Here is a 23,908-nt window from a genome sequence, read left to right as displayed (position 1 = left end):
GTCCACATACCAGCCGACTCCTCATATGGCCTCTGTGTGTGTGTGTGTGTTTCTGTGTGTGTGTGTGTGTGTGTGTGTGTGTGTGTCGGGATCATTTCAGCAGCGCTGAGCTGAAATCTGACTCCTCCAACACACACGGCCCAGAACCCAGTCCTCCCACTGCTGCTGCGGACCCTGAGCCGGGCGGTGGACCATCGGACCGGGCAGTCCAGGACCAGGTGTTGGAGGAGGAGGACGCACAGGTGAGGAGGAACCAGAGCCAGGTAAGGAGCCAGCTGGTCTCTGCTGTCATGCTCTCCGACCGGGTGGCTTTACCGTGAGAGGAGCGTCCCTCGCTGAACTCCTGGGCCGTCTATTCTGGGCCGCGACACAACTGAGAGTGACCCGCTAACCTGGAGAAGAAAAAAGATCTCCGTTAAGCTTCACCTTAAGGTGGCGGAGGACTATTTTCAGCTCTGACGCCGGACTGGAAAGTTCAACAGCTTTCTCAGCGAAAAAAAGCAGGAATTAGGGTTAAAATGGAGGGATGGGAGAAATAATCAAGCTGCTCCTCTTGAACCAACTTAACCTTTTTGGTCCAGTGTCATGTTTTGTACACTGCAAAGACGGAACTAAAAATAAGTCAAATTTTCTTGAAATTAGTGCATTTGTCCTTGATTTGAGCAGGTAAATAAGATTATTTGCTAATAGAATGAGTATTTTGACCCCTAAAATAAGATAATTAGATATACTGCACCTGAAATAAGATGCTAAAGATGACTTGTTCCTATTTTAAGTGCATAAATCTCATTGCATTGGCAAATCATCTTATTTATCTGCTCAAATCAAGGACAAATGTACTCAGTTCAAGAAAATTTGACTCAATTTTAGTTTTGTTTTTGCAGTGTAACCATTCCTTTTCCATCTTTGTGGTGAAAGATGCTCAAAACAAGCCATTCCTGTTGGATCTGTCACATTACATCTCGCCACACTGCAAAAGGACAACTAAAAATAAGTAAAATATTCTTGAAATTAATGTATTTGCCCCTGATTTGAGCAGGTAAATAAGATTATTTACCAATGGAATGAGTATTTGTACCCCTAAAAAAAGATAATTAAAGATTATGCGCTTTAAATAAGATGATGGAGATGAATCGTTCCTATTTTAAATGCAAAAATCTTATTCCATAGGCAAATAATCTTATTTACCTGCTTAAATCAAGGAAACATACTCATTTCAAGAAAAAACTTCTAATTTTTAGTTCTATTTTTGCCTCTTGCCCATTGACAGCTGGAGATAGGAACCAGCAACCCTTGTGACCCCACAAGGGATGGACGTGTTAATAAATGGATGGATGTATTTTTGCAATGCAACACAATCGTCTTTTTGTTTTTTGGGCTGAATACCCCCCAAATAGGCAACGTTAATCTCAAAGAGCAAGTTTTTAAAGATCAATTCACCAGAGACCAAAATATAAGGAATGCATCAAAGTGACCATCCTGTTTCTGCAAAATCAACCAGACAAAAAGAAGTTTGACGCTGAATTTGGTGCCGTTTTTATGTCTGGAGACCTCACTAGTTGTCCAGGACATTGCACTGATTCATGAGCAACATGTTTTTCATTTCCTGGTTCCAGCAGCAGCTAGAAGAGGTGAGGTGTGGCCCAGCAGCCATGTCTCTGTCAGCGGACCTGAGCTGCCTCCAGAGCAGCCAGGGAGCAGAGCGTGAGGCGGCGCTGGCATCGCTGGAGAAGCAGCTGATGTGCCCCATCTGCATGGAGATCTTCAACAAGCCCGTGGTCATCCTGCCGTGCCAGCACAACCTGTGCAGGAAGTGTGCTAACGAGCTCTATCAGGTCTGCACCCACGTTTGGCTCGTCTGCGTGCATGAAGCTCAGCCGCCATACGTCGTGTGATCATTAAACTCCAAACACCAGTGCTGCATGGCACACATACCGCAAACAAAACACACACACACATGCAGAACCGAGCGTGTGCGGATTATCTGCGTCTAAAATGGGACATGAGGACGTTTAACTGGTATGCACACGTTGGCAGCATTAAAATCAGCTGCCGTCACCTATTAGTTGCTATTGTTCTGAGTCTATGTGGGTGCACTGCAAAAAGGGAACTAAAAATAAGTGAAATTATCTCGAAATTAGTTTATTTGTCCTTGATCTGAGCAGGTAAATAAGATTATCAGCCAATTAAATGAGTGTTTTTACCCCTAAAATAAGATAATTAGGTATACCGCACTTGAAATATGATGATGGAGATGAGCTGTTCCTATTTTAGGTGCAAAAATTTTTATTCTATGGGGACATAATTTAAACTCGCTTGTTCAAATCAAAGAAAAAATTATTTCAAGAACATTTTATTTACTTTTTCTTCCCTTTTTGCAGTGTTTGCAGGTTTTTGTAAATGTTGCACACAATAAACAACGTATTTCTAACAGGAGTCCCGAAAGCCGTGTTTAGCTGGTATTTTTTTGTACCATGACATAAACAAAGGAATAACAAAAAGAAATTTTGACAGTTATCACCAAAGCAATATAATTTGCACATAGAGTATTATTTTGACTCAAAAACGTTCCTATTTTAGCAGATAATTTAAACTCGAAAATACACTAATTTCAAGAACATTTTACTTACTTTTAGTTCTCTTTTTCCAGTGTTGCATTGATTTTAATTGTGGGGACCCAACGATCTTCAAACTTTACTGCAGAACATTTATCTGAGAGATGAAGCCCCTTTTTAGACTAAAACTTATAGCATCTGAACACTTCAGAGATCAGGATCTACAGACAGAGAGTAAAGATCGTCTTTTATAGGAAATATGATCAGGTTTGATGCAACAACATTTTTTTGATCTACTAAATACTAAATCAGAAAATGTATCAGTTTCCAAAAGTGTTCACACCCATTAAACATTGATTTTTTTTTTGGGCTCGTTGCAACCAACTTCAAAGGCTGTTCTTAGGATCTTATTGCATAACTGTGACGTAGCAGGAAAAGGATGCATTTTGTTTTATTTCTTGTTTTGTTCCTAAAGAAAAACCTGAAAAGTGCGGCATGCATTTGTATTCAGTCCCCCTGAGTCAGCGTTTTGTAGAGTTGCTTTCTCCAGCAGCTGCAAGGCTTTTTGCAGGTGCCTCTATCAGCCTTGCACATCTACAGAACAGGTTTCCTTTTCGCCATTCACTGCCTAAACAGCTCACGCTTGGTCAGATTGGATGGAGAGGATCTGTAACTTTCATCAGTCTTCAAGTCTGTATGTTTGGGACTGTTTTCCTGCTCAAAGGTGCAGCTCCACCTTAGCTTCAAGCTGTGGCGTCTCTGGATTTAGGGCCAGTGGTCACGCCCCACAAGATGTCGCTGTGGAGCTCTATGTTCACAATAATCAGCAGGACTTTTATATTGTTAAAAAGACAGTTTCTCTTACCAATAAGATTCTGTTATAAACTTTTGTGTCTATAAATCTAAGTCTGCCAGAAAACTAACAAGCTCAGCAGCTAAATCCTCCTGAGACGTCTTGATATTGGGGGCCAGCCCACCAACGTTTGTTTAAATAATGAACATCTGTAATCGCACTGAGCATGCTCAGTACGCTCTCAGTAGACAGCTGTGGGGCACAAATCCTACGTCCCCAAGCTCTGATTGTCCAATCAGAACGCTGTAAATGCAGACGTTACGTTTACGTTCTGCAGGATCGTGTGAGACCATCTAGGCACGCAATATTTATTTATATAGCACATTTCAGTACAAGGACAATGGAAAGTGCTTTACATGATTAAAATATTTGAAAATAAAACAAGTTAAAAAAAACAGTTGAAATAAAATGTAGGAAAATTCCAACAAAATAAAACACTGGATGATGGTTGGTTGTCCTTGCTTATTGAAGGATTGATGTGAATCTTTTATGTTCAATGAAATAACATTATTAGAAAACCTTAATTTGTAATTTTAGGTATAAAAACAAAATTACATTTGGCTTATATAAAATGGGATTTCTAGTGTGTTGGTTTATGCTAATTTATATATTTAATTTAAAATTGATCAAAGTCAGGTTGTGTGCATCACAAAAAAAATTAGTTGCTGCTAATAGGTGGCGAGTTTTTTGTGTCCCACTTAACTTAACGTGCCAGAGACGCCACTGCTCTCAGGTCGGCCGCTGCCTCGAACTGATTTTCTCCCAGGATTGTCGTGTTTTCACCTCCATCCATCTCTCCCCTGCCCCTGCTGCAGGAAAGCATCCCAACCTCAGGATCTCATCTTTACTTGTTATGATGACGATATGGTTCTGTTGGCTTCTTCCAGTCATTACCTGCAGCAGTTCGCTGCTCTTCCTCTAAGTCTGAGGCCATGGTCCTCGCCTGGAAAAAGGTGAATCTCCCCATCTGGGTTGGGGGATCAATTTCTGCCTCAGTCAGATGAGTTAAAGTATCTGAGAACGAGATTCTGGACCCAAGCGGCTGAAATTAGCTTCCTCTGGAGGGTGGGCTGCTGCGACCTGATTTCAGATTACCGGAGGACAGTGGATGGAAATCACATAAAATTCCTGCATTACATTCATATGCATAACATGCATTGAAGTTTAGCAAAAAGGGAAAAATTTAAGGGGTAATAATCGAAGGAAATGATCCTGACTGAATGGAAACGGATGAGTTGACTGATAACAAATTAGCCGTAAGAGAACCCAGGGAGTTAATGGGATGAAATGACAAAACTAAGGAAGCACAGAAATCAGGAAAATAAATAACAACTTGGTGAACGAACCAGAAGCTGAGCGTCCTAATAACATTTCAGCATCCTCTTTTTGTTTTTCTACATGCAGCCATCTCTGTTCCACGCCCGAACCACCATGCTGGTGAACAGCGGCCGTTTCCGGTGTCCGACCTGCAGACACGACGTGGTGCTGGACCGCCACGGCGTCTACGGCCTGCAGAGAAACCTGCTGGTGGAGAACATCATCGACGTCTACAAACAGGAACTCAACCAGATCCCCAGGTGAGGGAGAGTCGGCCTGGACTCTGAGACCAGAGCGACAGAATCAGGACTAAAGCAGACTCAGCTGTGTCTTCCTCTCCAGCCCCCTTCCACCTCCTCCTCCTCCTCCCGCTGAGGCGACTTGTTCGGACCATGAGGGTGAAAAGCTGAACATCTACTGCCTCACCTGCCAGCTTCCGACCTGCTCGCTCTGCAAAGTCTTCGGGGCTCACCAGTCCTGCCGGGTGGCTCCGCTGACGGACGTCCACCAGCAGCAGAAGGTGACCTGATGCGCCGCGTCGGGCGAAATGTCCCGTTTTCCCGAGGCGACGCCAGCTCAGAGGTGGCGGAGGAATAAATGTTTCTGTCGCTCCTCAGGACGAGCTGAGTGAAGGCATCGCTTCCCTGGTTGGGTTCAGGGACCGGCTGCAGGCCCTCATCGGCGGGATAGAAGAGGCCTGTAGAGCTGTGGAGGTATCTGTTCGTTTCCCATCAGCACCTTTAAGGAGAGAAACCTGCAAAAAAGGACAACTAGAAGAATAAAAAAAAGAGTTTAAATATAATTTATTTAAAATGAATTAGCAAATTTTGTGATTCTGCAGAAATAACAATAATTAAATGCATCACTTAGTGGAATTTGGGTGCTGCTCTGAGGTGGTGGTGAGCTTGAAAGGTGTGGGTGTGTAGTGGTGGGTTGGGCAGTGCTGGTTCTACACCAAGTTTAGCAGGAGGCGGGCAGAACAAAAGATTGGGGGGGAAAAACTAAACAGGTCAATATTTCATCGTTTAATATATTCAGTGAATCTAAGAGCTGGTGAAGATTCTCAGTCATTCAGGTCTTGGTCATTTCAAAAAAGGTAAAAAAAACAAAGCAACTGGACTTGTTACCAATCATCACCTTAATTCTTACCCTCATATAGGTGATCAAAACATTGTTCCTTTAAGACAAGCCAATAACGACCCTAACGACTCCTCGTTACAGAGGAGTGGACCAGTTTCAGTTCAATCTGCTGGCTTAATGGCTTTAACGACCGCCCATTACTAAGGGGTGGACCTGTTTCTGTTGAATCTGCATGTTATCTAAGCCATTACAAGGTCTTTGTTTCCCAGTAGTATAAAGCTTGGTACTCCACATTACTCCAGACTTTTTGAATTGAGAAAGCTTCCTGGAGAGGAAGCGAAACGTCTTCAGCTACTGAAAACAAATCCAGTTGTTTTGTTTTTTACCTTTTTTTGGAATGAATCTAAGAGCCAAATGTGGCTCTGGACCTGCAGGCGGCAGACCCCTGATCCTATCTCAATACGGCTGGAGCTAAACGTGAAGCAGCTTAATATTTAAATTATTGTTAGAGTAAAACTGTAAATGTAAAAAAAACATTTGGTCCAAGCGACCAATCAGTTACAATATCTTTGCCAGCAGACATCATCGTAACAAAGTTATTTAATATCTTGTCTTTACTACTTGCTGAGTGCTGCAGGCCTTCTGTCCTTCTCAGCACTCTGAAAGACAAATTTACGCACAAAGACCATTAATTTAAAGGGTTAAAGTTCATGCAAACTCAGGTTAATATTACGTCAGTGTGGCCTGCATACTTCAATGCAGGATCCAGTCTCTGTTTAATAATGCCAATAAAGCCAATTAGCATTTCATATTGAGAAAACTGATTTTGAAGAGCCAGACGTGAACATGTGGGGAACCAGCTTCTCCAGGTGGTGTCCCTGCCATGTTGCTGCAGGACATGTGAAAAAAACAGAACAATGATCAAAACAGACCTGTTTTTTGACACGACTAAACACTTCTGTGTCTTTGCAAACCCACAACCGTAAAATGCATACGGGTTTGCGTTAAATATGGGAAAATGTTCATATATAGGCTGTTAATATGAAGCCTGAGGAGGTTATCATCAGTCTAGAGAGTTTCTTAGAGCCGTCATCGCTTGATAAAACGTAAATGGACCGAGCTTATACGACCGCTTTCTGTCCATGCCAACTATTCAAAGTCGTTTGACTGTAGCGTCACATCAAGAGACCCAGACCACCTCCAGGAGGAGGCGTTGAGCCGGGATCTCAGCCTGAACGTGCGGACCAACTCAACCGCAGTGTGAAGGAACGATAGCTCAGTGCTGAGCTCCACTCACAGATCTATTTAATTTCGTTTTGACGAAAAGGAAGTAAGAGAGCAGCAACTTCCAGTTCCCAAGGTGCAAAGGATGCAGTGATGCATGCTTTGCACCTTGGGTTGTTGGTCTTAATTAGAATGCTTGTAAACTAAGGTGGTCCAGGTAAGAAATGTAATCTGAACATGTTTCTCAGTCAAATGTGCATAGAAAAGAGACATTTTCCGTTCCTGGGTTTTATGAAAGTAACCTTTTCCTCCTGGATTTCTCTTAATCCTCTGAAGGAGAACTACAAGACCCAGAAACAGAGCGTGTGTGACAAGTTCAGCAGCATGTTCTCCATCCTGGAGGACAGACGCAAGGTCAGAGTTGATCTTTTTATCTAATTCGCTTTAACGTAACGCAACAGGCGCTATATATATATATATATATATATATATATATATATATATATATATATATATATATATATATATATATATATATATACGGTATACCAGTATATGTGTGTGTGCACACATTTCAGGTGTCTATGTTTCAACATGCCGTCTGTGCAGCACTGATTTTCACCATGATGTCTCAAAAGCAAACATTGTGAAGACGATGCCTCGAGTTTATGTGTTTTTGTTCTAAGAGAGTATCTCTTCTTTGCTATAAACATCCATCCCAGGGTCTCCACCCTGTAAAACAAGCAGAGGAACCCCCTAAATGGAGACATTCAGGATGAATGCTCAACAAAATGCTCAAAGCAGCTCAGCGGACTCCTTTCAGCGGTTCTACTTTGAACACCTCCTGCTTCCTTATCACTCAGGCGGAGCCAGACCCTCTGCTAGAGGAGGCTCATTTCAGCCTGGTGGCATTTTGGACATTTTAGTCATGGTCTATATGTCATGAACTCAGTAGAGAGTTGAAATGGTGAAACAACTGTAAATGTCGAGTTTTGCCTTTCAACTCAACGCTTCTTTGTTTTCACAGAAGCATCATTCTCATTATTGCAGGAGACGTCCCAGTAAGTCTGTCCTTCTCCTCCTCGCACCTCCTACCATCAGGATGCTCATAATACCCCTGAGATTCACGATTTGGCTCAAGACGTCTGCTTATTGGTGTCTGAGCAACTAATGAACTGGATAAGAAACTAGAAACACTGGTTTATCTAGAAATCCTCTCCGGATCCAGACTCAAATTACAGTTATAGAGGAAATGCACCTAACCTTTATTACTTTCTGCTTAAGTTGACAAACATTTTTTTTCTCCTGAAAATCTTTCTGCGTACTATTGACTGTTAATACAGTAAAGCCCAAAAATGATTCATAGTCTTGGCAAATTTAGATTTAGAATAATTGTAATTTAAAACAAAATAGGGTGGAAATACAAAATTAAGAGAAACTGTTTTTATTTTTATTTTTATTTCATCTAATTAAAAGTGACATGTTGAAAATGAATGATGCCCTCAATAAGATCCTTGTTAAAGTAATTTTTCTGCAGGTTTCCGATTTATGAGCTGCAACCGTTAGACGTCCAAACCAACATGTTTGTCAAATCAAAAGATGATTTTAGGCCCGTATCTCCCAGGGGTATGAATAGTTTTGGACTGAAAACTTCCACCCAATGAAGCAAATGTTTGTTCTTCTTATTCCTGCCTTCCTGAAGGTCATGACGCAACGAATTAGCTCCGAGGAAGACGAGACCATAAACCACAACCAGATGCTGATGCGCTGCTGTGGCGACAGCATGGAGGCCAACAGGAAGCTGCTGGCGAGCGCAGAGAGCAGCATGGAGGAGCTGGATATGGCTGCATTTGTCCAGGTGGGTCTCACCTGTCCCTGCTCGTCGTGCAGGAAACGCTGTCACCGGTAAATGTTTCTGTTTTAGAGGACTTTGTCCGTTTAGCTGTTCTTTATCAGCAGGTTTGCTAGTAATAATCAAAGTTTTCTCTCATTCTCACTTTTCTGTTTCCCCCGTTTTTAGGCTTCAAAAGAACTGATTTCAAAGTAAGTATTAGAAATAAGTGAAACAGGACATTTGCGGAGTTGATACCTACCGTTTGTCTTCCTTTAATGTTTCGTCTCCTCTGCAGAGTGATTGCAGCCGGCAGCTCTGGTCCATCAGAGACAATTAAACCGGGTTATGAAAACCTGAGGCTCTACAGGTTTGATTTTAGCCGGCAAGAAGAAATGCTGAGGAGCGTAGACTTTGACAAAGGTGAAAAAATGAAGGAACAAAGGAAATTCTTCTCTTCTGTGTTTGAAAGTAAGGGGATTCTTCTCTGGGGGTAAAATTTAGGTGAATAAATTTGGAAACGGGAGTGCATAAGTTTAGTTTGGTAAATCAAGAAGGAAAGTGATACCCAAAGCCATGAAAAAAAATTATAAATAAGAATCTAGGGATGCACCGATATGAAAATTTAGGCCCACATCGATGTCCGATGTTAGCATTGCTGTTATGGCCATAAGTCCTGCGTTGCATCACCGTCACATGATAAACAAATACCGCAAGGCCAACCACTTCCAGAAACACAATCATCAGCTGTAAATATTGGCCCAGTTTGACTAATCGGGCCGATGCTGACATCGTCCGGTACCGATTTAAAGCAGATACGTCGTGCATCCCTAAAAAATACAACTCCACTAAAATGACACGGTTCTCTCAAAAGTCCAGACCCCGGATAAAATGCTGAGTTCTTGTAATGTAAAAAAAAAAAAAAAAAAGTTCAAACTTTTTCCACCTTAATGCAACATTTCAACTAAATGTTAAAAATAAAGCAAACAAACTTAAAAAGGAAACATTAAAGTGTTTTAAAAAAAAATTTAATTGAAGAATTAGCATCTTGATTTTCGCTACCGGGGTGACCAACCTTTTAGAAGTTTAGAGCTACTTTACACTGCAAAAATGGAACTAAAAATAAGTAATATTTTCTTAAAATGAGTGTATCTGTCCTTGATTTGAGCAGGTAAATAAGATTATTATAGGATTATTTGCTAATGGAATGAGATTTTTGCACTTAAAACAGGAACAGCTCATCTCCAGCATCTTATTTCAAGTGCAGGATGTCTATTTATCTTATTTTAGGGATCAAAATACTCATTCTATTGGCAGATGATCTTATTTACCTGCTCAAATCTAGGACAAAAACACAAATTTTAAGAACATTTTATTTATTTTTAGATTTGTTTTTGCAGCGTATTGGTACGGTGTGATACAAAGGGCTACCTGTACAGACTTTTGAACTGAAGGAGTCAGAGCTGACCTTAACTTTATGTAATATAAACATGTTTTTAATGCTTTTATCATTTTAAATCTGTGTAAACACAAGTACGATTAAATAAAATATAATTTTAAAGGCAGCTCACTGGAGGGTTGTGCTGTTCCTTGAACAGGCTTGAGGGCCCCATGTTGGTGAGCCCTGCCACAGATGTCCCTTCAGATTCAGCTCAGGTCCAAAAAGTTCCCTCTCTTCCTCTGAAACCGTTCTTACGTTGATTTTGATGAGTGCTTGAACTCACAGTGGTGCCAAAAAAATAAAACCTTCAGACTTCCTGCAGAGAACCGAAGGTTTCTGCTCAGAACTGCGCAGAATTTGGTGCAATTCATAACTTTATCTGCCTTAACACCTCAGCCTGCTAGCCTTTATGTTCATCGTGTTGGACTAGATTTAAATAATAAAATCTCACATAAAAGACACAATAACACCAGTAAAAAAAGGTTCCTAGTGTTGATCTTTGGAGCTTGGGCATAAAAACTCTGTTTGAGTCAGAATCCAGTCTCGCTCGTCGATATAATCGGGTTTTTAAAATCCAAGCCTTCAGATATTAGGATTTAATAAAGATTTCTTAAGGCAAAGAAAAGTTGATTAGTATTTTATTCTGTCTCAACAGTTGTAGAAGACAGTTCTGAAGAACCACAAGTTGTTCCAGAGCCAGAAGAACCTGAAGGACCCTCGATCCAGAACACAGAACCAGAACAATATCAAGAAACTTTAGTCCAGGACCTGCAGACGGTGGAAAAACCAGCTGAAGAGCCGGTTCTAGCGCCCATATCTCCGCCAGAAGAGCCACCGCAGCCTGATGAACTGGAAGCTGACCCACCTCCTCCAGCTCCTGAACCGGCGAGCGGTTCTTCAGGGTCTGCTGGAGAACATCCACAGCCGGACACGCCTGAGCCCGGTGTGGGTGATGTGGGAGCAGGCCTGGTTAAGGTGGAGTGGGTGGAGGCTCGAAGCGTGACGGAGGCGCCACTTCCTGAGAAAGAGGAAAGCATCAGGAAGGAGCAGGAGGGGATGAGCACCCAGCAGGTTGGTTATCAGACGCCGTTCTGGTCAAAAATCAAAATGCAGCCGCTTAATGAGAGCGGAATGCTAAAGCTAGCTGCTCAGCCTCAAGTTCTCTGCTGATGATCAGCTTTTCTCTCTATCAAAAGCTTATTTAAGCCTATTTTTAAACGGGAGGCTCAGTAGAGAAAAAAAACCTCTATTACAATGAGGCAGCGTACGAGGGAGATACAAATTAAGAACTAAAGAAACAGCAAAATGAGTGGAATACAAAACATACACATACAGATGATGCACTGCAAAAAGGGAACTCAAAGTAGGTAAAATTTTCTTGAAAGTTGTGTATTTTTCCCTGATTTGAGCAGGTAAATAAGACTATTTGCAAATGGAATAAGATATTTGCACTTAAATTAAGAACAATTCGTCTCCATCATCTTATTTCAAGTGCAGGATATCTAATTATCTTATTTTAGGAGTAAAAATACTCATCCCATTTGCAAACAGTCTTATTTAGCCACTAGAATCAAGGAAAAATACAGTAATTTCAAGAAGATTGTACTTACTTTTAGTTCCGTTTTTGAAGTGTGACAAACGGTTAAAAGCAAATGCAATGGTGAAGGCGGGGGGGGGGGGGGGGGGGGGGGTTAGGGTCTGTTGCAGCAGAAAACTGGAAAGAAGTGCCACTAAATATAGTGTGGGTTTTGTTGGACTCCAAAATGTTCAGAAACCGGCTTTTAAGGCAAGTTTATTTCTACGGCACTTTTCAGTAACCAGACGATTCAAAGTGCTGAACATGAACAGAAAAGCTTTACAGAGGGAAATATTACACAGGAACAGAAAAACCGAGAGCAGGAGGAGAAGAAAGTGCCTCCCAGACAGACGGGCAGACAACACTTGCATCTCTTAGATCGTTGCTGTCGTCTTTTCTTTTTGGCATGGTGTTAAAACACTCCTAAGTGTTCCTGATTTGAACACTCCTGCCTTTATAAAGGGGTTAATTAACACCGATTAGCAGCAAACGGCTTAAACGCAGCATCTCCTGCAGCTCATGTAGCTCCAGAGACACATGTGGGTCCTTTATCAAACTAAATAGTGTGGTGGATTTTAACCGTCATCGAGAAGGAAAGCACACTAGTTAAGAGAAAGATGCATCTTTGTCTTTACAAATATATTCAAAGGCATGGAGCGTTTGAATGTCTCTGTCCCAACGCAGTCAGGAAAGAGAGCGAGAGGAAAAGGACGCATTACACTTTTATTACATTCTGGGTTAACAGGAAGTGGGAATAGTCTTCAGGAGCGCAGACACTGGTGCGACGCAGTTCTTATCAAACACAACTCCTTTTTGAGTCCTTGGTAAAAGGAAACACAGTAATTACGCAGGTGCATCTGGACAAGATGTGATCAGAGTTACATCAATTAAATGTTCTACAACAGCAATATTTCTAATTATAAACCCAACACGTAAAGGTGGTCTTAGCACGTCTTCTGTAGCTTTTTATGCAACATCTGTGTTTATTATCTACAGCAGCAGAGCACAAATGGTGTAAAGCTTTTAGCTTCATACTTTGTACATTTTTAATTATAAGGGAGCTACAGATGTTGCTTCATTTTCCATATTTATGTTATCATTAACATTCTTATCCATTATTATTATTATATTATGGAAGGGCCTTGCTCAGCTGACCTCATTCTACAAAACAAAGAGGAGTTTTCTTCTTTTGCCAAAGGTTGACGATTCATTTCGTTGCAAAATCTTGAAAACAAAAGCAAGTTTAGTTTTAATTTCCTTACCTTTCAAAATAAAACATTTAATTTAGTACACTGGGTAGACTGATTTGATGTTGTGGCTGCAGCAGCAGAAGTGGCTCTGTGAACAGAAAAGGCGGCTGACGCCTGGCGTTGCCCTTTAGCTGTCCTCCTTCACGTGTCGATGTGAGGAGAAAGGACTGAGTGCTGAGGAGGTGCAGGTGACGGAGGGTCCACCCTCTGGGGAACTCTGCCAAAGGATAACCTTTCAGGACAGCTGATATCCTGCGCGGCCATGGGGGGGATTTCCCTTCAGAACATCCAGGCCTCTTAAACCTGAACCTGGAGGCACCGTGTCGAACCTTTCACAGCCTGCAGCTAGATGCTCGACTCCAGAGGCTGATAGCCAGACGCTGCTTTCTTGCTGGGGATGAGCAACCGTTCCCTGGTAGTCCCTTCTTTAAGCTCTCCAATCTTTATTTTTATAAACTCTGGTCCTGCGATGTAAAACTCCAGTCCTCAAGGGCCATTGTCCGGCACCTTTTAGATGCTTCCCTGGTCCAGCAGACGTGAATCAGATGAGCAAATCACCTCCACAGAATGTCTAGAGATTCAGAAACAGCTTCATTGGCAATGATTGCTTGCACAGTCAAGCACCTCGACATCAGACAGCAGTTACAGCGTACAGATATTAGTTATCAGTATATATGCAGCAGTATGCACACGTATTGTTGTTGCTGTTTTTTTTTGTAATATGGAAAGAAAAATTAATAAATGGAAGTTGCGAAAGAGTAAATGTGCTTTTTTTAACTCACAGCGGGATGTCAGGTGCTCATTGTGTTCATCAGATTGAACGCCTGTCTCTGTGGCGCCGACCTGAAGCTAAAGGTCTAAGCCAGCGGTGTCAAACATACGGCCCGCGGGCCGAATCCGGCCCGCCGGACAATTTAGTCCGGCCCTGTGGCTAAATGCATTATCATTATTTTAAAAAAAAATAAAAAATGTTCCCAGTGTCCTTTCTGGTAATGTGGCAATAAGAATTGTTGTCTTAGTGCCAAAAAGAGCTCATCAGATTTGACTTTCACAAGTGGAGCAGTACTGCTTTTGCCATAGTGCTCCGCTTGATTTATGAATGTGAATAGTTTTATTATGATTCATGCGGGGAATATCTCAAATGATATGGACACTACAATGGGAAAGTAGGAGAGGAAAGGAAGAACAAGAAGAAAAAAAAAGGTGAAAGAGGAAATAAAAGGAAGAGCATGATAAAACAATTATTGAAAAAAAACATGTACTTCGTTTAATTGAAAATGTGCAGTTCCTATATTGTCCACGAGGGGCGCTGTGTTTTAATTAGCAGATTAAGCTTTAGGTGTGGAAAAATTTAAATCATTTCTTAATTTTTATCTGTTTGATGTATTTTGTCATGTAGGACAGTGTTTTTAAGTTCCAAAAAATGTGAATAACTTTTTTTCAACATTGTATTATCACTGTGATCAGTTCTTATGCATAATGCACAAGTAAATGTTTAACTGAGTAAAAGTATTGTTGAAATTGCACATACTTTTCTTAAAAACGCTGAGGTTATTCATAATATATTGTGTAAAAGTGAAATTCATTTAATATAAAAATCAACAACAAGTCCACATTTATTAGTTCTATTTAATCTTGCAATGAGTTAACTCGTGTGGCCCTCTTGAGATCAGATTAAGATGAATGCAGCCTCTAAACCAAAATGAGTTTGACACCCCTGGTCTAAGCGGTTTGTGTGCAGGATGTGTGGGATCTGCAGATGTGCTGGCTGCCCTTCTCCTGACCTCAGATCAGTAAAAGTCCTGGATGGATGGAAGATCAGCCCTGATGATCCTCTCTGCAGTCTGGACCTGTTTTGTGGATCCCTGCTAATGACCTAGTTACTTGTTTAAGGCTTGCTGGGGAAGAGAGACTGCAGTTTGACCCCCTCCCTTGTTGTTTCTCTGGTCTTCCTTCCAGGTTGTCACACTGATCTTCTACCTGCTGGCCTTGCTGGTCATCCTGCAGAGGTTCTGGTCCTATATCGGCTGTTTCATCCACTTATGAAACCAGCGCAGCCGCAACGGTCAGATATGGATGCACACACGCCACACAGCTGTAATCTCTTTGCTCTGGCTTTTGCCGGCACTTTTATTTTATTGTTTTATTTTTTTATTTTTTAATGTGTCTTAGTTAATTAAATTTGTGGATTTTCATATGTATAGCAGCACTTTGGTCCTGCAAGGTGTTGCTTTAGAAATAAAACTGGTTTGGATTACCCTGCTGTTTTTTTTTTTTTTTTCTTGCCCTGTAATGACACCTTGTGGTCAAATCTCGTAACTACAGGTTCAAATGTTGTTTTTTTAGCTCTTACTGCTTTACCATAGAAACACAGGACAACAGCTCAATATGCATTACGAGCTTTGGATAATCCGCTGTTCAAAATGAAAAATAATTCATTGTCATGTTCTTAACTGCCCCGAAGCTGCAGTCTCAGTCTGATTTTAATATATCATAAAAGGCCATGAGATGATGTGTGTCTAGATAATGAATTATGTTATAATTATATTCGTGTGCATTCTTCCAGGAGAACAGGGAGAACCAGAACCCACCTTTCTGCGGTCCTCTCCTCTTCATCATCCTCCTCCTCGGTCCAGGTTCTGTGTAGACCCAGTTCCTGCGTCTCTTGCTGATGCAGCAGGAGGAAAAAAGGAGATCCAGTTGCTTCAACCATGATGAATATTATTCTTGTTGGTTATTCAGCACCAAGGAGGAGTTTGAATAAATACTACGACTTTTTTAACAGGCCGTTGTATTTAAAAAGAAGAACCTGAAGTGTCACAGGTTCAGGATCCTCTGGGCTGCCTTGGCTGTAAGCTGCTGATGGATCCTGTTTTGGTGAAAACTGTGGCCTTTTACCTGCTTTGGCGTCAAGTTGTGAAGGTGTCTGAGTTCATTTTGGGCTGTTTTACAGGCGTGCATTAGAGCAACAAGCCCAAAAGATACTCTGGATTTTATCCTTACTGTAATAAACTGGATTCTGGTTGGGGACTTCAGAACAGACCGTGTAAAGCATGTTTTTGTTAATTTTTTTGTAGTTTTTGAACTAAATATAAGGAAACATGTTTCTGATCTCAGAACCAATAAAAAAAAAACTAATTAAATCCCACCAAAACATGTCTTTGTGACGTCATTAGTCCACGCAAAAATACAAAGTTTTAGAAATGCATCTTCTGCACTGGTTGGAGGCCGTGACATCTGGTTGGGTGAGCCGTTTTCAAAATAAAAGCACTGAAATGTACAAACTTCACTTGGCGTTAAAGTTAAACAAAGTATTTTTGACAAGAAAATTTTGTATCTTCTTCAGTATGTTCAAATAATACGACCAGACATTATTATTATTTATTTTAGAATATTAGCACAATGTTCTAATTCTATTCCAGCTTGGCTCACTGCTGGTTTAGATTATTTTTAATAATAAAAAAAATAAATAAAAAAACTGTAAATGCCATTCTTAGTAATTGTCAGAATATTTTATATAAAGTGTCAAAAAATAATCTAGAACAGCCCCTAAACAGCAATGACAACTTTCCAAGAGTGGTGGTCAAGTTTAATTTCTTAGAACTACTTTTTATGGAAGGGTGAGTTGAGAGATGCAAGTCTTGGTTTTCCCTTCCTTAAATTCATGCTTTGAAAATGTTATGCAGGAATTGAAAAGAGAAGGGGAAAGGTTCCTTAATCGCAAAATGAATATATTCCATGATCAGCACGAATGAATTAAAATGTTTATTTGTCTTGTACAGTTCTCTTTATTGTTACCTGTGACTCCTGGCCGGTTATTCCGATCACATATTTAAGCCGAAACTTAGGAGAACTTCAGGATTTTTAAATCTGGGACTGTATACTTTTGAATTTTTTAGGCTGAAAAACATTTAACATTTAAATGTTTCCCCTTAAAACCACTGAAGGGTTGCTTTAGCAGCTTGCTTCGGGTGATGGGATGTGTTGGGTTTGTGCCAGACGTGTCTTCCTTGGTGGCCAAAAACTTCAGTTTTAGTCTCATCTGATGAGAGCTCCTTCCTCCGTGCATTTGGAGAGTCGCCCACGTGCTTTTTGGCAAACTGACAGATCACGTGACACTTAAATTGCAGGTGGAATTCATTTAACTATGAGACTTATCACACACACACAATCAATACCAAGGGCAATTTTAGAGTCATATATTTGGACTGTGGGAGGAAACTGGAGTACCAGGAGAAAACCCACACATGCACGGGGAGGACTGACTCCATGCAGAAAGAGCCCTGGTCAGAGTATGAACTATCAACTGCAGCATTTTTTAAAAACTACAAGACAGACAAGAACAAGGCAGGGCAAATTTATTTGTATAGCACATTTCAGTAGAAAGACAACGCAAAGTGCTTTACATAATTAAAACATAGGAAAATAAAACAGTTGGAATGAAATGTAGAAACAAAACAAAACATGGGAAAATAGAAACTAAAAGCAAATATTACAAAGAGTTGGACTACAAAGTTGAACTAATGATGTTTCAGTCATGTCATACTTTTAGGCCCAAACTTTTCGTCATGAAATCAAACTTTCTACCCTGGGGAAAAGATTGGCCCTGGAAAGCCATTATACGGACTTCTCTGGTTCCAGACCATCTTTTTTTTATTAATTTTTTTTTTAAAGATCTCTGCGAGATCGACCAACCAAATGAAAGGCCACGCACTTATTGGCCGTTCGGGTATAATGAGTAACAAAACCAACAACTTTCCAAAAAAAGTAAAAAAACAAAACAACTGAAGACATTTCGCATCAAACTTCGCAAAAAAGTCCAGTTGTTTTGTTTTTTTAACTATTTTCGGAATGATCATGACTCGGATGAATGAGAATCTTCTCCAGCAAAACAAACAACTGTTAAAATACATCAACTGCGAGCTATTTCTTGAATAAAATGCAAGAGTGTTTGTTACAGTAGAAATTTACCCTTTCACAATTCAGTGGCGCCATCAGGGGGTGGCCAGGGGTGAACATGCAACTCTATTTATAGTAAATAGAGTTTACTATATAGTAATGGTATTTATAGTAATATCCACCTGTATACTATATTGGGTACATATCCAGCTGTAAATTTAGTTCACAATACTAGTTATCTATATATTATACTCATAGGACAAATCTAACAGTAAAATTATCTCTATAATAGTATCCATCTCTATATTTATTCAGTAATAACCCATGTCCTCTACATATGGAACCACTGCTTATCCTTCACTTGCTGCTATTGCACTTCTGGTTAGACCTAAACTGCATTTCGTTGCCTTGTACCTGTACCTGTGTAATGACAATAAAGTTGAATCTAATCTAATCTAATCTAATCTAATCTTAAATCTTTAAAATAGTTTTCTACAGGCAGCATTACTATAACAGCAGAATAAAATCCTGAAATTATGGCTTTTAGTTTCAGTGTGCCACCCCACGCTTTTAAATTGCCCCATCTGGCCCGCTGTGAAAGGTTTATGTCTCAATTTAATATTTAGAATACAGGAACGGTAATATCAGAAACGCTTTTATTTTGGAAGGCTGCTGCCGGATGTGGACGCCCTGCTTCCGCTAGCTTGACAGAAAGTTGTTCCGGCTGAGCTGGCTGTGGGTTGGGGCTGTACGGAGTCCGCTGGCAGTTCCCGTCGACGTCGCTCTCTACGTGGAAGTTGATCGCCCTCGTCGGGGAGATTTCTGGGGGGTTGAACTCACCGAGCTGCTTCCCACCGCCGCTTCGAGCCCAACCGGTCCGAATACTGCAGGTTCCGTCGAGCTGACGCCATGGACCCGGCCAGTCAAGGTAACTGTTAGCAAGTTAGCACAACTTAGCCGCAGCCCCCGGCTCTGACAACCGGGCGTAAACAAGTTGCGGGCGGCTCGTTTTTAACCCGGCAACCTCCGCGGAGGCCGACCCGCCGTTAACCCCGCCGTGTTTTAACGTCGGACCGGTGAAGTCGCGCTGGTTCTGGGGGCGGTTCGGAGGACGGACCGGGCCCTCGGCTCCGTGTCGGGAGCAGCGACAGCAGGTGGAGAGAAAGCAGGAGGATCGTGTTTCTGGTGCTGCTTTTCAGCCCGTGGCTCCGACGCCGATCCGGTTCAGCCGAACCGAGCTTTTCTGGGTTGGGTCGAGCCTTCATGAGGGAAAGAAACAGCAACAGCAGCGGGAGGCTTTTACTTCCACACAGCTGCTGGGTCCACCTGGTTAAGTCTGTTATTAAAGCAGAACACCGCCGGTTCTGCTGGTCCACTCGGTTCCGTTCTTGCCGGTATTAACCCCAGCTGACCTACAGTCAGGCCCAAAAGGGTTCTGCCGAGACACGACTGCTTTACGGTTCTGTGTGTCTGTCAGGAATGTGCTGAGAACTAAAATAAAAACATTTTTTTTTTCTATTCTAACTGCATCAAACTGATGTTTCAGGGTCAAAGCGTCCGGTTCTGATCCAGAACCGGTGTAGGTGAACAAACGCGCTGTTGTCCCTGGGTCTGTGTGTTTGTGGTGGGTAAATTCTGACAGGGTTCTTCTGTGTGGTACCGCCTGGACCGGGTCCAGGAGCCGTCCGAGGACAGAGCCCCAGGTGTCCACCGTCTCAGTGTCCAGGATGGTCCCCTGGATGGTCACAGTCTACCGGTGGTTCTGCTGCTGCCGGTCCACAAAGTCCTGCCTCCACCGTCTGGACCTGCAGGTCCTGCAAACCGGCTAGCAGGCCCAGATCTATTGTCGGCGGGCCGGGATTTGAACCCTGAACCGCTGCGGCGTGGCGGTACTACCACCGGGTCATGTGGCGCTCCCTAGCAGAGGTCCGGTCAGCGTTCTGCTCCAGATGAGCCCCAGTGCATGCTGGACTCTGGCCCTGAAGTTCTGCTGGTTCTGCTGGTCCAGAAAACGGTTCTTTGAGCTGCTGGACTTTGTTGCTGTGAAGTCCTGTAAACCATGACTCTTCTTCTTCTTCTTCTTCTTCATCTTCTTCTTCTTCTGCAGAGAATCTGGGAATCATTTGGTGAACAGCAGAACATTTATCGCCTCAGACCGCCAATGTTTTGGTACTTAAAGTAGGGCTGGGCGATATGGACTAGAAAATAAATCTCCGATTTTATCATACCAAATCCGATTTAATCGATTTTTTTTTCCCTTCTTTTTGTTTCATAAAAAAAACCCAATTTTAAAACCTTGCTTTTATGTCAAGCATTTCATCAGGGAGTTGACCTGAATTCAAAGTGCAACTAAAAACAAGCTGTGAAACATGCTTGTAAATCAAGATGGCAGCCGTGCCATTATAAACAATGAAAATATAACAAAACATTTGCTGCTAGTGGTATTACACATTGAGCTAAGAACAGGCTTCACTGCACTTGTGAACTTCAAACTAAGTTAAAAAAAAAAAAGTAAATAAGTAAATGAAGTACTTCGTATTATGGTAAAAAAAAAGTTTCTACTTAATATTTTGACAATATATTTGCCTAAACATATATTCAGCATCACTTTCTGTTCTCTTCATGGAAACCCAATGAGTGTATTGGCAAAATAAAATCCAGATTTTCCAAAAATGAAATCTTAAAGAATTGTAAATTCGAATTAATCGATTAAATCGATTTATCGCCCAGCCCTAACTTAAAGCATTAAAGGTTCTGATCGGACCTCCTGAAAACACGTCATAACATATTAATTTTTTTTAAAGTTTCATTCTGCTAAAGATAGATTGGCTTTGTCTTTTGTGAATATTCTGTAAATGGTGCAACAGAACCATAGAGGCTAAGGAGAAGCTGCTCTTTAAAAGTGTTATTTTGATCAACGTTTCCGGTTCTTAACGTCCACAGGCTGTAAGATTCGCCTCTAAGTGGATGTCTGAGGGCGATTGTCTGCACCGTCATGGATTCCCCGTCCTAGTATTGATCAGCGGCTCTGCTCCTCTTCCTCCTCTTCCTCAACACCTAGATGCAAAGAATCACATCTGAGGGTGGAAGTGCCTCCTTAAGCCTGTGGCTGTGAGCGCCATAAACCTTTAAAACATCAAAAACTGATCCAGACTTGGTGTCGGATTCCTGATCTCCCCTTATTTGGGACGTTTTGAGCCACTGATACCAGATTTGGCTGTTTTTAGATTTTTCTCTTGAAGAACGGTGATAAAAGAAGACGTTAAAAGGACACTGAAGTTCTTCTTCTAGCCGCCGTGATGCGAGTGGTCATTAATAATTGACGGCAGGAGCAGAGCTGACGTCGCCCATTAGAGAGCAGTCACAGGGAAACGGGGCTTTGCCGTTGTTAAAGGGGACATATCATGCTTTTAAATAATTCCTCTTCACTTTATAATCATTCAGCTGTGGTCTGTAGAAAGTGGAACGGCAACGCTTTCGTCTGAATTCCTCGCTCTTGATGCGCCGCTGCTCCTCTTGGAGGCCGGTTCTGACGTTCGTCTGAGAGCGACTAAAAAAAAGTATTTTTTTCCAGCTCATTTGCTCCGGTTAACAGTGCCGTCTCTTTAAATTCACTCTGGTCTCATTTCTTTCTACTGAATCCTTCCTCTCCTTCTCATAAACATGAACGAGGTTCACCTCCTGTGACTCTGCCATGTTCAAAGTCTACGGTGAGAGCAGCGGAGCTACAATGAACGGCTAACTGCTATGCTAACTGCTAAGCTAACTGGCTATATAAACAGTATAGGTGCGCATGCGCAGCCAGCAAGCAGAAACTAACAAGGAACGAGCACCCACAGTGGCGTTAGGTGAGCGCGTCCCAATGATGACATGTTGGACAAATGATAGATGAGATGATTTCCACAGAACATGCGGGACAGAGGGGATGAGAGCAGGAACAAAACTCTGACCAATCACTGCTATGCAGACCGAACGGCAGAGTTTTTACAGGCCTGCAGCTCCTACAGAGATCTAATTGCATCTAACCTCCTTTTTCTGAATATATAATGTATTTACTGCTTTCATAGTGGAAGGACCATTTTTACCCAGAATAACTTCAGTGTTTCTGGACAGGATTACCTACTACAGCTTTAATGCACCCAGCAAGCGCACATTTTCACTTACCTACTTGTAGCTTTCGCATCCTTTAACTTACAAAATCTGCGAAATTGGTGAGCTGGAGGTTCATGAACTTGTTTAGCAGCTTTGCAATGAAATATTGTGACGTAATTGTTAAAAATAGAAGTAATGGAGGAGAAGAGAGAAAATGTAATGGGTTAAAAACAAATAAGACCCAAACAGCATATAAAGATGTGTAAGCAGCATCTGGACAGAAGATATTCCAGCTTTCTGCTCTCCTAGAGACTCCAAGTACACAAGAAAATGTATTTTAGGACAAAATAAATGGATTTGGAATGACGTCCCCCTTAAATAAAAGAAAATCTGATTATAAGTTTAAGATGACCATGATCCATTCCTTATCGGCAGCTTCTGCTGCTGCGCTTCTCTTCTAGAGGAAGACGCTAAAGGAGCTCCTGATCCCGTTATCTTCTTGATTTTCTTTGTTATAGAAAGTACTCCTGGGTCAATGTGAGCTTCTGTGCTTTCTGTGTCTCTGCTCTGTCTTCTCTAAGCCCCAGTGGGTGGAGGCAGATGAGCGTTCACACTGAGCCTGGTTCTGGTTCTGCTGGAGGTTCTCCTCCCTGTTAAAGGGGAGTTTTTCCTCTCCACTGTCGCTTCATGCATGCTCAGTATGAGGGATTGCTGCAAAGCCATCAACAATGCAGACGACTGTCCACTGTGGCTCTACGCTCTTTCAGGAGGAGTGAATGCTGCTTGGAGAGACTTGATGCAACCTGCTGGGTTTCCTTAGAGAGGAAACTTTTAACTCGATCTGTCAGAACCGACTGACTGGAAGGAGGCGTTGTTGTGAGTTGGCGCTGAAGGAAACGGAAAAGGTTTAAACCTGGTTGGCTCTCAGCGTATGACGGTCTGAAGCCGAGCGTGGAACGGGTTGGCGTTGGGCGTGGCGCGTGACATCATGCGCTCGGTGTCTGCAGACAGGTTAGACCGCTGCCAAACAAGCCCAGACCCAATCAGCCTCCGTTCACAGCCGGGAAATAAACTCACTAAATTACACCCTTCAGTTTGTTTTTAAAAGCAATTAAAGGAAATCCAGGACATTTTTTCAGCTGAGATGATGAAATGCTCTTAAATCCCAGGAGAGAGGACCATGTTTCCGGACCGAGTCAGCAGGCGTGTCGGGTCAGTATACCTTACAGGTGGAGTCGCTGTTTGCTCTGCAGGAGGACTCGGATCAGAGAGGCCCGCTTCTGTTGACTCTGGTCTGCTGCAAAGCCTCCCAGAACACGTTAGAAACCAGTCCAGCTCTCAGGTCATCATCAGAACTCAGCCTGGATGCATTTATTTAGAGAAAAACTGAAATAATTCATCACGAAAATGACATTGTTGGCTGGAAGCAGTTCTTGGACAGTTCTGATTCCTCAGGTAGAACCCGGCTGTCTCTCATTGCTCTAACATCTTAATCTGTTAATCTATGTTTCCCCAAACATCTGGATTACCCTAATCTTTGTCTCCTTGTTTTTACCTCGTCATCATTGGACAACATTTTTACAGAAATGCAGCATAAATCCGCATCTCTTTCTCGCAGATATATAAATAATAAAGGACAATTTAATGATAAATCTTTATCAGCATCTGTTTACTGAATGAATTATAGCCCTAAGACAATAAGATGAACTTTAATATTTATGTTTTAAGGCAGCCTATAAGGAAAAATCTCTCCTCAGGTAATCTGAGGACGCGCAACTAGCATAAATAAG

General features: G+C 41.8%; 2 protein-coding genes across 16 annotated transcripts in view; both read left to right on the top strand.

The window, feature by feature from the left end:
* Positions 1 to 155: 155 nt before the first annotated feature.
* On the top strand, positions 156 to 16,168 carry trim101 (tripartite motif containing 101). Its single transcript, XM_036142448.1, has 12 exons — positions 156 to 263; positions 1,617 to 1,835; positions 4,813 to 4,985; positions 5,068 to 5,245; positions 5,343 to 5,438; positions 7,366 to 7,443; positions 8,732 to 8,887; positions 9,050 to 9,072; positions 9,159 to 9,283; positions 10,957 to 11,372; positions 15,087 to 15,192; positions 15,694 to 16,168. The coding sequence occupies exons 2-11, from the start codon at positions 1,653 to 1,655 to the stop codon at positions 15,171 to 15,173; spliced, it is 1,515 nt and encodes a 504-aa protein (XP_035998341.1). The 5' UTR covers positions 156 to 263; positions 1,617 to 1,652; the 3' UTR covers positions 15,174 to 15,192; positions 15,694 to 16,168.
* A 2,556-nt stretch (positions 16,169 to 18,724) lies between these two features.
* tpd52l2b (tpd52 like 2b) overlaps positions 18,725 to 23,908 on the top strand; it is a 28,677-nt gene continuing 23,493 nt past the window's right edge. For 7 of the 15 annotated variants that reach the window (XM_021309300.2, XM_021309298.2, XM_021309297.2 and 4 more), the window contains exon 1: positions 18,726 to 18,954. In XM_021309300.2, the coding sequence (XP_021164975.1) occupies positions 18,936 to 18,954 (19 nt within the window). In that variant the 5' untranslated portion in view covers positions 18,726 to 18,935. Of the gene's footprint in view, positions 18,955 to 23,908 lie in introns of all 15 variants that reach the window. The other 8 variants (XM_021309303.2, XM_021309301.2, XM_012850095.3 and 5 more) reach the window with 3 other exon arrangements.

This window comes from Fundulus heteroclitus, chromosome 1 (assembly GCF_011125445.2).
Source record: "Fundulus heteroclitus isolate FHET01 chromosome 1, MU-UCD_Fhet_4.1, whole genome shotgun sequence".
Lineage (NCBI taxonomy): Eukaryota > Metazoa > Chordata > Actinopteri > Cyprinodontiformes > Fundulidae > Fundulus > Fundulus heteroclitus.
The sequence above is the reverse complement of the archived record's forward strand: the minus strand, read 5'-3'. Positions and strand labels throughout refer to the sequence as shown.

Coding starts and splice junctions, on each gene's coding strand:
- trim101 (XM_036142448.1), top strand. CDS start 1,653: ATGTCTCTGTCAGCGGACCTGAGCTGCCTCCAGAGCAGCCAGGGAGCA. Junction 4,986..5,067: donor GAACTCAACCAGATCCCCAG/GTGAGGGAGAGT, acceptor CTTCCTCTCCAG/CCCCCTTCCACCTCCTCCTC. Junction 9,073..9,158: donor TCAAAAGAACTGATTTCAAA/GTAAGTATTAGA, acceptor TCTCCTCTGCAG/AGTGATTGCAGCCGGCAGCT.